Source organism: Hesperophylax consimilis, chromosome 10 (assembly GCF_061612785.1).
Source record: "Hesperophylax consimilis isolate HC1 chromosome 10, BYU_Hcon_1.0, whole genome shotgun sequence".
Lineage (NCBI taxonomy): Eukaryota > Metazoa > Arthropoda > Insecta > Trichoptera > Limnephilidae > Hesperophylax > Hesperophylax consimilis.
In genome coordinates, this window is record NC_142845.1 from 28,427,981 (window position 1) to 28,442,016 (window position 14,036).

The following is a 14,036-nucleotide window of genomic DNA, read 5'->3' on the forward strand; positions in this document are numbered from 1 at the left end:
TCAACGTACATGCTGAAACGGAAGATAAAGAGGACATAATGAAAGATACATACTATCAGAAACTCGAACAGGTCTACGACACATTACCATCGAACGACATTAAGATGGTAATTGGAGACTTTAACGCCAAGATAGGACAGGATCCTCTGCTCCAACACATTGCAGGAATGAACAGTCTACACAAGCACGCTAACAATAATGGAACCCGAGTGATTGATTTCGCAGAATCAAGAAACCTAATCGTGGCCTCGACTCAATTTCCAAGAAAAGACATACACAAACGGACCTGGACGTCGCCAGATGGTAGACACCATAACCAAATTGATCATGTCCTGATAGAAAGAAGGGGGGCAACGAGCATCACAAACGTAAGGACGTATAGGGGTGCCAACTGTGATTCAGACCACTACATGGTGGTGGCCACCTATAGGAGCCGAATTGCAAACAACAGGACACAAAAATCACCAACTATTCCAAAAATCAATACGGAAGCTCTAAAAACACCAGAAGGCAAAGAGCAGTATCACAACGCCCTTGTAAATAGACTACCAGATCAGATCACTGAGCAGAACTCCCAAGAATCACTCGAAAAAGATTGGAATGATATAAAAGAAGCAATCGTAAGAGCAGTGGAATCAAGTGTCGGAAACATGCCCAGACAGCCCAGGAACCCGTGGTTTGATGAAGAGTGTGAAAGAAAGATAGCTGAAAAGAATATACTCAGAAAAAAGTACTTGGAAACGTCAACAAGAAACAAAAAACAGGCGTACGAACAAGCGAGAAAAGAAACGAATAAGCTGATACGGGGAAAGAAAAGAAAATTCTTGAATGATATACTGCTAAAAATGGAACAGGACTTTGTCAATAATAATCCTAGAGAAGCATATAGGGGAGTAAACTTCTTCAAGAAGGGTTTCAAACCGAATACAACACTATGCAAAGACGCTGATGGATCAATTATATCAGATAAGGAACAAATAAAAACAGTGTGGAAAAACTACTTCTATAAACTTCTCAACCCTAATAGCGACCTGAGAAGTCACCCTACCAACATCCCCACTGAATCAAGTAATGAAGAATCAGCGAATCCACCAACAATGCAAGAAATAAATGCTGCACTAAAGAAACTTAAAAACAACAAATCACCTGGGAAAGACAACCTCCCGGCAGAGTTGTTCAAATATGGAAATGAGCATCTGAGAAATCTGCTACTCAATTTAATAACTAAAATATGGACACTGGAAAAAATCCCAGAGGAATGGCAAATAAGCATAATATGCCCAATTCACAAGAAAGGTGATAAATTAAAATGCGAAAATCATAGAGGCATATCACTCCTATGCACAGCATATAAAATCTACACCATGATACTGAAACAAAGAATTGATAAATATGCAGAAAACCTACTGGGAGAGTATCAGGCAGGCTTCCGCACCGGTAGATCCACAACAGACCAACTGTTCACCGTCAGACAGATCTTGGCAAAGTGCTGGGAATTTGACATAGACATACACCAACTATTCATTGATTTCAAGCAAGCATATGATAGCATAGATCGGGAGTGTCTATATGACATACTACTACAATTCCAGATTCCACCTAAATTGGTTAGGCTCATAAAAGCCACAATGTCAGACTCAAGATGTCAGGTCAAAATAGACGGAGAATTGTCGGAAGAATTTACAGTATCACAGGGACTTAAACAGGGGGACAGTCTGGCTCCCACTCTCTTCAACATTGTGCTCGAACATGTAATACGAAAAACACTAATAGACACTGGCTCCAATATTTGTTTCAAGAGCAGTCAAGTTGTCGGATATGCGGATGACATCAACATTGTCGGAAGATCAATTTCAGCCATTAAGGAGGTCTTCGACCCTTTAGAAATAGCGGCGCGGGAAGTAGGACTGCGAGTTAATGTTGACAAAACAAAAATGATGGTACAGAGCAGGAACCCTTCGCACAGAAGAAGAAGTAGTGCACTATTTAAAGACAACTACTCATACGAAGTGGTCGATCAATTCACCTACCTGGGCTCCAGCCTGACAGAGAACAATGAGGATCCAGCAGAAATCAGAAGAAGAATCACAGCAGCCAACAAAACATATTTCTCTTTGGTGCCAGTGTTTAAGTCACGTAGTGTCCACAGAAAAACCAAAATAACCATATATAAGACCATTGTAAGAACTGTATTGGCATATGGATGTGAGGCGCTGACACTGACAGTAAAGATGGCTGAAATGCTGGATACTTTTGAAAGAAAGGTGCTGAGAAGAATATGTAGACCGGTGAAAGAGGACGAACAGTGGCGTATCCGGCACAATAGAGAATTGTACGATATATATAAGGCCCCTAGCATCTCTGCACACATGAGACTCCTCAGGCTGAGATGGGCTGGTCATGTACAGAGAATGCCGGATACACGCGTCCCAAAAAGAATTCTGACTGGTCACCCAGGTGGAAAGAGAAAAGTGGGAAGACCCAGACTGAGGTGGGAAGATGAGGTAAGAGGGGATGCAGCACAGCTTCTCCAGGTGACAAACTGGAAGTCAGCCGCTGAGGACAGGAGGAGTTGGAGGCGACTGTTGCAGGAGGCCAAAGCTCGATATGGGCTGTAGCGCCATCGAAGAAGAAGAAGAAGACGAAAAAAACAATTCTAACTATCGTCCCATAGCACTCACATCAAATATAGCAAAAATCTATGAAAAAATTCTTAAAAAACAACTCAACAACTACATAAAAGATAAGAAGATAATGAGCTCAAACCAGTTTGGATTTAGGGACAATCTCAGCACACAGGATGCGATTGCTAAATTGACATCAACAATAATGCAAAAATTAGATAATGGAGAAAAGTGTCTTGGAATCTTCATTGATCTCCGCAAAGCATTTGATAGCATATCACACTCAAAACTCACTGAGAAACTAAAACAAATTGGATTGGACGGAATAGTGCTATCATGGTTCCAAAGTTACCTAAAAGAGAGATTTCAATATGTCAAAATCAATAATACCCTTAGTGAACCCAAAACCTCATCTTTTATCATACCGCAAGGAACTGTCATCGGTCCAATCCTTTTTATTATATATGTAAATCAAATGTTCACATTGTTGGAGATATCATATTTTACGCAGACGACACTGTAGTTATCACAAAAGGAAAATCATGGGAGGAAACAATGAGGATAGCCAATATCAATATAAACATACTCAAAACATGGTTCGACCTAAAGTGTCTCTCACTAAATACCGAGAAAACATATTTCATCCCATTCTCTTTGCAGGAAATAAGTTTAGAAAACAATATTACAATTAAAATCCATTCATCAGTGTGAAAATAAAAAAAGGATGCGGCAATGTAAATTGTTTACCAATAACATGCAAAAATAGTATAAAGTATCTGGGTATCATAGTAGATAGACACTTAAAATGGAACGAACAAGTCCAAAATACGGCAACCAGAGTAAGAAAACTTATTTACTTATTCATTAGATTGAGAAACATCCTATCATATAATATGATTAAAACTATTTATTTCTCTCTTGCCCAATCTATTCTCCAATATGGTATAATTGGGTGGGGGGGGGGACTTTCAAAACTAACCTCTTACCTGTAGAAAAGGCACAGAGGTTGATTCTAAAAGTCATCCTATGTAAACCATGTATATTTCCAACAACACAGTTATTTAACTCTTTTAGGGTTCTCAGTCTAAATATTATATTCAAAAAGAACTCATTGTTACAAACTCATAAAGATCATTTCAATCCTACAATAACATTTCCAAAAATAAGTAACCCATCAAGATCACGTGGCAACTTAGAAATCCCTAAATTTAAAATGAGCGCTTCTCAACACCATTATATGTACTTATCAAGGTATAAAATTTTTTAATGCACTCCCATATATAATCAAATCTGAAAAAAAATATAAAGCCTTTAAATTACAAATAAAACAACTTCTTGATCAACCAAATAATAATTATAAGTTTTAATTTGATTTTTTACATATCTTCTGATTACAGGTAAATATTAGTAGTAATTGATCAAATTCAAATTTTAATGGTACATACTCAGTATATAATTAACTATTTAATTTCATAAAATTAATTAACAAAAAAAAATATTTTTCTTCTTTTACCATATCCTCTTAAAATATTATATCAGCATTCGAGCCACCAACAGATTATTGACGCAATTTATTATGTACCTTCGCTTGCAATATTATCAGCTCTGTTTACTCCAAATGAATAAAATAACTCCATGTACCTACCACCTACTACCTACTTATTAATCGAAATATAATATTATTTTTAATTTATTTTTATTCTTAAATTAATGTTCAATGTAAATAAATATATTCTTATATTTATTTACATTTACTGTGTATCTAATTTAGTAACAGCTGTTGTAGTCTATTTCCATTATCTATACTTTTGTTATCATGCTTTATACATTTTGTTTATTTCTTACTTTATAAATAAAAACTTTCTTTCTTTTCTTTACCCAATATAATATATTGTAATGGCACTACTCCCCAAATCAAACACGAGAAACGTTTTTCTCTATTGAATTGGGTAGTTACGTTAAAAAGAAAACATTTTTATTGTAATTAGTTTCTTTTTTTAGTTTAACATATTTATGTTTTTATATAAAAGAAATACTATATTTTTAAATAAATTTTTTTTTAAATATTTTTAAATATCTTTGTTTACGTTTGAAATCAACGATGTCTGGTTACAACTTGACATAGTTAACATTGACGAGGCTGAAAGAGGAAGTGTGGAATTTTTAAAGCATTACAAATGTGAAACTATAAAGAAGCATTATTCACCTGTATGAAAACCTATAAAAAGTCTCGATAACCAAGGACATATGGCTGCCAGTTTAAAGATGCAGCAACATAACTTAAGATTGGGAATTGAAACCATGATTTCTAGCACCAGATTAAATATAATTATCCGAGTTGAGTTGGGAGACTCAGGGGGGTATAACTCCGATCGAAAATTTGAACCGAAATATTGTGACGTCATATGTGTGCCTAACTATATCCACCAATGAAAAACTCTGAAAATCTATGGAATAAACATTCAAAGTTTTTCATTGGTGTATATTACAATAAGTAGTTTCCGAATGAGAATTTTACTGACTATATATTGGCATATCTATGGTTTTTTAGGTCCAATTGTTTTATACAAAAAGCCCGAAGTTATCAATCTTGAGATGTGATGATTTCTGGGGAGACTCCCGGGCAGGGTGGCCAAGAGTCCGAGCCAGGCACGAGGTTGCTCATTACTGATCGCTGTGGGAACACTAGATATTAAAATAAATAAAAATTTCATCATTTTGTGTACAGTTTATTAATTTAAAAGAATGTTAAAGTTTTAAGTCATTTTCAACAATATGTTAACAACATATTGTTGAAAATGGAAAATGATTTTGTTAATAACAATCCACGTGAGGCATATAAAGGCGTCAATGTATTTAAAAAGGGCTTCAAACCCAACACATCCCTGTGCAGAGATAGTAATGGAGACATAATAGGAGATAAGGAAAAGATTAAAACTAGGTGGAAAGAATACTTCCAACAGCTCTTGAATCCCAATAACAACCTGACAGTCGAACCAACTCACATTCCGGAGGAGCTAAATAATGATGAAACGACTAGAGCACCATCGGTGGCAGAAGTAAGGGCTGCCCTAAATAAATTGAAAAACAATAAAACACCGGGAGGAGACAATATCCCGGCAGAGCTCTATAAATATGGAAACGAAGATCTGAAAAACCTGCTACACAATCTTATTGTTAAAATATGGACCGCCGAAAGAGTACCAGAAGAGTGGCAAACTAGTATAATATGCCCCATACATAAAAAGGGAGACAAATTGAAATGTGAAAATCATAGAGGAATATCGTTACTTTGTACAGCGTATAAAATCTTCACAACAATTTTGAAAGAAAGACTAGAACGTCATTCAGAGAACTTGCTGGGAGAGTATCAGGCAGGTTTTAGGAGGGGGAGATCCACCACTGATCAACTCTTTACTACTCGACAAATCCTGACAAAATGCTGGGAATTCGATATAGATATATATCAACTATTTGTTGACTTCAAACAGGCATATGACAGTATAGATAGGGAGAAAATATATGAAATACTCCTAAATTTTGGTAGACCGCCCAAAATAGTCAAGCTTGTAAAAGCAACGATGGTTGGATCACGATGTCGAGTAAGGATAGGAGGTGAAACAACGGAGGATTTTAACGTCTCCCAGGGGCTGAAACAAGGTGATGGCTTAGCTCCCACTCTCTTCAATATAGTTCTGGAGCACGTCGTGAGGAAGACAATGATTGCTACCGACTCAAACATTTGCTACAAAAGCAATCAAATAGTTGGATATGCAGACGACCTTAACATTGTTGGAAGATCCTTACAGGCTGTAAGAGAGGTGTTTGACCCTTTGGAGACTGCAGCAAGAGAGGTGGGCTTGCAAATCAATGAGAACAAAACTAAAATCATGATGCAAACCAGAACCCCACACCGCAGAATAAAAGATAAAGTGAATTTTAAAAACTCCTATAACTTTGAAGTGGTCGAAGAGTTTGCCTACCTGGGCTCCATCATAACGCAGGACAACGAAGACCCAGTAGAAGTAAGAAAGCGCATCACAGCCGCTAACAACACTTACTTCGCGTTGCTGCCAGTGTTCAAATCCCGAAACGTCCATAGGAAAACCAAAATAACCCTGTATAAAACAATTATTAGAACGGTCTTGGCCTATGGATGTGAGGCGGGAACACTGACAGCAAAGTCTGCGGAACGGCTGGACACCTTCGAAAGAAAGGTACTTCGAAGAATCTTAGGAGCGGTGCGAGAGGGAGAGGCATGGAGAATCCGCCACAATAAGGAGCTATATGACATCTACCAAGCTCCCAGACTCTCTACTCATTTACGGCTCCAAAGACTAAGATGGGCCGGACATGTGCACCGAATGCCAAGCACACGTGTACCAAAGAAGGTTCTAACAGGACACCCGGGAGGCAAACGAAAGGCGGGCAGACCTAGGCTGAGATGGGAGGACGATGTCAGGAAAGATGCCAGAGGACTACTCCATGTTGCAGATTGGAAGACGACGGCCGAGGACAGAGGGCGGTGGAGGCTCATGTTAAAGGAGGCCAAGGCTCGAAATGGGCTGTAGCGCCATTGAAGAAGAAGAAGAAGAAGTTAAAGTGAATGCAAAGTAAGTTAGCAAATATTTTCTGCTGATAAATTTAAAACTAATGTGCAACTAAAAAAAAAGTCCACATCCAAAACAACCATTAAAATAATTAGATAATTTAAACCAATTATGAATCTTAATAAAAAATAAATAAAAGTGCTCAAGATTTTATTCAATAATACCATTCTGTACACAACCAACGTAAGTTTTTAAAACTGACAAAAATTGTACCACATATTTTAAAGTAAAATAAATTAATATAGGTAGGTACTGTGGGACTACTTTGTTTCCCCCCACATGTGGCAATACTAACGCGAATTAATCCGCTGCTATACGCAAGCGAGCATGAGAAGAGAAATCTCCATTCCTGTTTCAACGTTCGATTCAACCGCCAGTACCTCCACTCTTTATGCCACCGTCACCGCATTCTGTAAAATTGTAATATTCATCCTCACGAATAAACTAAATTAATTGTGCAGACACTCGTTTCAATCTCCCATCTCCTGAACACAATTTACGGTTTGGGCAGCCGCCGTAAATTACAAATAAGTATAGCCCTCATACTACACACACGCTGCCACAGTACTTAACAAGTACACATAAAAAAGATTAGCTTCTAGGATCACAGATTTGGATATAAATTTAATATAAAATTAAAATAATGAAAACTACAGGAACAAAGCTCGTACATGTTCCACATGTTAGAATATTTAAGTATTTTAGGAATGTTAATAATTTTTTGAGATTACAATTTACAGAGATTAATAAATATTAATAAAGTATTAGATCTTACATAAGTTTGTTTAACATTCTTAGATTGATGTTTTACAGAAATTCAAATACTATAACGTTGTCATCAAATGGCCAATCAGCGCCATTGTGTTTTTTTTTAATTTGAAAGGTCCCCGTTAAACATCGACTCTAGGTCCGTTACAGCGTTTGAACAATTTGAGATTAGCAGAAAAGCACAACTGATGTATTGTTATGTTTGTCAGCTGATCACAATTTGACAAAATGCTAGAATCGTCGTTTAACAGGGACATTTCAAACAATGTTAAAAAACAAAATGTAGGTGATGGACCATTTGAAGACAATTGTTTGCATTATGAAAATTAATTCCTGTGAGACAACCCAACTTTACAAGAATTGAGAATTCATCAATCATTTCACTACAACAGTGGGGGTCCTTAACTTTTCAGAGAGTCAGAGTGCTAAGATTGAAAAATAACACCTTATTGATGTTGTTGTATCTGAAAACGAATTATTTTTTCAAAAATTAAAATTTTGTTTTTATGTAGGTTTTTCAGTTTGGGACAGCCTCCCCAAAATATTAAAATTTTGAAAAAAACTCCATTTCCATATGCGACATCAATAAGGTAATATTTTTCAATCTTAGCACTCTAGCTCACTGAAAAGTCACAGACCGCCACTGCACTACAAGTACACCATTGATATACAAAAGCCGTTGATCACAAAATAAATCTATTTTATAATTGTCTGATTTAACTTATAATACAATTTAATTTAAACTTTTTCACCAAATACGATTAGTCGTTTAGAGTCATAAATTTATTTGCTCAAACTACTACTTCTACAACAGCTCGGTTATGTTATATTTTCCACATCTCCGAGTACAAGGGGGGCAGCTGCATTTCGTGGGGAGACGGGGGCACCTGTTGGATTATCTGGAAACATGAGGTCAATATTATCACGTGCATTAAATAAATAAGAGGCAAGGTTAGCAGTCCAAAGTGGAGATCTGAGACAAGTCCTGATGTGTTGCAGTCAGAAATATTAGAGATGGATTATTAATGATTTAAATTTTTTTTTTGTTTTTTCAAAACGAATTTTTTTACAAACCATGAAAAATGTTCTTTTTCGATGTTTGAACAACCATAAACATATAAAAATAGAGATAGTCACTGTCAGTTAACCCCTCAGGCTAATTTGTTCAGTTTTGTCCAGTTCCCGTAGTCAATTTGTTCGCTTTTGGAAACAACTCATATATTATGGTCTCATAGAAATCATTGTATGTATCTCCCTTACTGCCATGGTGATAAATATAAAATAAATGGTGTTCTAAAGAGAAAGCACCACGCTTTATATTCAAATACAGATGTTAACCACAGAACAATTAAAATGTACTAGCTTTTTGCCCGTTGCAGGCAACTAATGGGTAAAAATTATTCGAGTAAGTGGATGTAAAAAATAAAAAAATAATATGTATTTTGGTGTTGAATGTGGATGAAGCAAAGAGTGTGTTTCGACACTTTTGCTTTTTGCCCGAAACTAATGGGTAAAAATGTGGTGCGTGGTGTAATGTTTGAATGTGAATGAAGCCAGGAGTGTGGGACTACAAAATTTAAAAAAAAAGAATATTTGGAGAAAAAATGGTGCCAAGGAGCTTACTGATCATTTTTTCACCGAGCCGTTCGGGTTGTGTAGGTCGAGACGCGTAATTTGATACCAATATCCAATGTACGGTTTTTGTCACCGACATTCTTGAAAAGTCCCAGGGAGTTTTATTTTGGAAAAAGCATTGCTCAATTAACACGCACAATTTAAAAACTTTTAAATAAAAAAATGTTTATAAATGTAATATGTATGTTTGCATATGAATTAAACAATGAGTGTGTGACCACAAATGTATTAAAATATATGTGTGTTTAGAAAGAAATGGATATTTTGAGAAAAAAATGTGCCAAGGAGCTTACTGATCATTTTTTCACCGAGCCGTTAGGGTTGTGTAGGTCGAGACGCGTAATTTGATACCCATATCGTATGTACGGTTTTTGTCACCGACATTCTTCAAAAGTACCAGCGAGTTTTATTTTGGAAAAAAACATTGCTCTATAAACACGCAAAATGTAAAAACTTTTATTGGAAAAAATTATACTAAAAAAAAAAACAATTAAATAATCCGTTTTTAATATTAAATAACTTTTCCAAACTTCTGTGTTCCTGGTAGATTACATTTAGCTTTATAAGAATTATCACTATGGAGGAAAAAAGTTGTCATTTCAAACTTAATTTAATTTTTAAAAAAAATTACCGAAAAAATATTTTCATAACGCAGTTAGGTACCTACTCGTTTAAAAATAAAGAGATAAAAACTAAAATATGAATGGCTCCCAGGACGACGGTACCCATGCCTGCCTCCCAAATTTAATGATTATTATAAACACTCAAACTGCATAAACTTTTGATTAAAAAAAATGTTTATTTTACAAAAAAATTAAAATCGCTTCACCCTACTAACTTCTGCGCTCCTGGTATAATTTACAAATTTGCGTGACGCTATTGATGTTGTTTTTCACTGTGGGGCGACGGTACCCATGCCAAATTATTTTTATCCAACTTTATTTTATTTCGTTTTAAAGCATTATCGATTTTAAAAAGACGAACTGCCAAAGTAAGTACCTGAACAGATTTAATCGTTTCTTTGAATTCACATCACTATGTTATATTTACAATTTTTTTTTTTTAATCATTTCGCGTTCAGGGTGCGTTCGAAATTGAATAAAAATATAAACGGTGAAAGAAAAAAAGTTTTACAGATAGATAATGATCGATGAAAATGAAACATTGCAAAAATGCACCGAAATCTAGCCGTTTCGCAATCGCGCGTGTTGTAACACTCGTGGCGAAACTGTTATGATGCAGGGCTAGACTCTTTTTGTTTTAATATTTTATTCATTAATTTGTTCTGCATCATCACATTTATCCTCGCCGATTCTCTAACCTAGTTAGGAACTGGGCGATTGTCGCTGGTATTGGTTTTGGTAAAATTTCGAATCATAATTTAAAATTTAACATCTGAACCGGGCGGAAACAAAAATCACTTCTTGGCTGGACAGCCAACGTGTGGGTTCGTGGACTGTACAGACGATGGTCGCAGTGCTTTTCGTTTTTGAATAATTAATTGTACGGAATGTAATTCCCCTTTTTGTGTCGCCGATGAGTGCGATTTTGCTTACGGGCACGGCGGTAAACGTTTATGTGACCGAAAAATAACCATTCCCGAAGTGGGTAATAGTGATTTCGCTGGACGGAAGTTGTTACGGACGGACCACGCGACCGCCGTTATACGATTGAACGGGAATCCGTAAAGTAACGGTCAATCCTGCGTAGGATTGGATCATACGCGATTTACATTTTGTGCCATGCATGGCTGTCAAGCGGGAACTTCGTTCTTTTTGATTTCTGGAGTTTGAATCCCGACATCGCACGTGTTCGACGGGCCGAGAAAGAGCCCTATGTATGGGTTGCAGCATCCCCAGGAACGGCTACCCGCTTATAGATAGCTGGAGTTTATGGATGTGGCCAGGAGGAGTATATCCACCTTTCCAGAAGACGGATCACGCTTCTACGGAGTTACGTCAGCCACCGAATGGGTGTGCGGGACGTTCCGTCGCTTTTCCCATCAAGAAAAGCAGTGTTCGGCATTAGAAAACGCGATGTTCGGCACCCGTAGTTTAGATACAGATAGCTAAAAACTGGTCGGTCTTTGGGGTATTTTTATGGTTTGTTTTTGGGGTGTTATGCCGTGTTGCGCTAACTCCTTCTTTAGCCGACGTTTCGGACAGCGTTGCAGTGTCCATCATCAGGGCAGATCCGGCATAACACCCCAAAAACAAACAACAAAAATGCTTTTGGCCGTGAGAATCTAAAAACTTACCGGTCTTTGGGGTAAGTCAAAATTATATAATTCTGTTAATCTGTTGAGTTAGGGCTCATCAGCAAAATGTCCAAAAGATTTCCAATACATGTAATATCAATCCATGCACCGCCTTTTATTTATGTACATTGAGATACCTTCCTAAAAAAAAGAAACTATCATGATACTGACACGCGACCTTGGTTGCGAACTTTCACACCTGAGATTATTGAGTATAAACATTCTAGATGATTAATTCTAACCTAGATTGGCGCGTTCTACCGAACAAAGTTTATACAATTATTATTATTTGTACCCTGGGTCAAACCCACTTAACAAAACGTCAATTTGTCAGCGGGAAGCTGTGCTAATTAAGCAGCGACAAATTAACGTTTTGCGAGTGTGGCCTTCCCGGCCGCCAAAAAGAGTACCGCGGCGCTTTCGTATGGCACGCCGCGAGCGCTTCCAGTTTCCGCCGCCAGAGTTTCCGGAAATTTTTGTCGACATCGAGTCCGAACGAATCTGGTCGAGTTTCGGGGAAAAATTTCAATACAAAGTTAAACTGACTCGTTTTCGCGGTTTTGCCAGACCGAATTGAACCTCAGGTTCTATACTGAAGGGAAGGCGTCTCGGTCGACTTTCGCCTGAAGCCCGAAACAAATAAACTAGACTTTTTTCGAAAAACGGGGCACGCGAAAACGAACCTCGAGTCGAAACGACTCTGGGGAAACGGCGGTCGCTTTTGGCCTGAAGCCCGAAACAATTGAATGGGACTTTTTTCTAAACGCCGCGCACGGGAAAATGAACCTCGAGTCGAAACAACTCAAGGGGGAGAGCGGTCGCTTTTCGCCTAAACGCCCCCCGAAAAAAACAAAACAACTGGGTATTAATACATGTATAGAATGGTCCCATTAGATTAACAGGCCCTCATTTGGGGTTATTGAAACTGTGGATGTGTGATGGTTATTGAAACAGGAGGCCAAAGCTCGATATGGGCTGTAGCGCCATCGAAGAAGAAGAAGAAGAAGAAGAAGAAGAAGAAACTGTGGATGTACTTACATTTCAGCGGTGTGGGGGGCGTAGACACGCTCACGGGGGGTGTGGGGAGCTCCCCAGGTCCCTTGCTGCCAACCGCCCGGCACCCCCCGCCTTCGATGTAGTCGGAGCTGTTACTGGAGCACTCCGGGCTGTAGGGGGCACTCTGGAATACAAACAAGACAGTATATAAGTACAACAACACTCATACTTCAGTAGAACCTTAATTAATTAATTCAAAATCCACGGGACATCAAAAAACAAATTTCGAATTAACGAATTACTACGTAATTCGAAATTTTATGAAAAAAAAAACTATATATTTCCGCCTAAATCGAGATTTCGCTGCCGATTTCCATTGCAATCAGCCTTTTAAAAAATAATAATAATAATTGGATGACTTGTATAGCGCCGTTTTTGTGCAAAATCACCTCAAGGGCGCTGTACTTATATATTCGAAGTATTTCATAAATTGAAATTTCGCAGCCAACTTTCGTCGTGGCTGGCCATTTAAGTGCAGTTATTCAAAGTAAATTTCGTAAAATTTCGCGGTCGGTTTCTGTTGCGGCCGACCTCTTAAATTCAGATATTTTAAGTAAATTCCGTTGCAGTCGACCTTTCAAACTCATATTCGAAGTAAATTCGTAAAAATACAATGTATTTCGAAATAAATCGATAGTTCGCCGCCGATTTCCATCGCGACCGACCCTTTAAATTCAGATATTTGGTGTAAATTCGTAAAAATATGACATATTTCAGCGTAAAACGAATTTTCTCGGTCCTTCAAGCTCGGATATTTGAAATAAATTGGAAAAAATACGACATTCAAGTGTAAATCGATTCAGATTTACAAAATAATATAATTAGGATGATGTATAACCCCGTTAAAATACATTTTTCGGCGTTTTACCGCCACGGCTGTCTTTCAGATTCAGATTTAGAAAATTTTATGATTTATTTTCGCAAAAGTTGAATTTTTTCGAATTACATAAATAAATTTTGGTGCGTGGACAAAAACAAATTTCGAATTAACGAATTTCGAATTTAAAAAAAAATGTATGTAAAATTTATCCAGGGATATTTTTTTAACTTTCGAATTACGCATTTTTTCGAGTTATCAGGGTTCGA

At 37.2% G+C, this 14,036-nt stretch overlaps 1 protein-coding gene across 2 annotated transcripts in view; it reads right to left on the bottom strand.

Moving 5' to 3' along the window:
- Window positions 1-7,191: 7,191 nt before the first annotated feature.
- The window catches only part of LOC149420574 (forkhead box protein J3-like), a 28,850-nt gene continuing 22,005 nt past the window's right edge, over window positions 7,192-14,036 (bottom strand). For both annotated transcript variants that reach the window (XM_089636214.1, XM_089636213.1), the window contains exons 5-6: window positions 12,933-13,074; window positions 7,192-8,901 (exon numbers count right to left, since the gene is read on the bottom strand). In XM_089636214.1, the coding sequence (XP_089492340.1) occupies window positions 8,822-8,901; window positions 12,933-13,074 (222 nt within the window). In that variant the 3' untranslated portion in view covers window positions 7,192-8,821. The remainder of the gene's footprint in view (window positions 8,902-12,932; window positions 13,075-14,036) is intronic.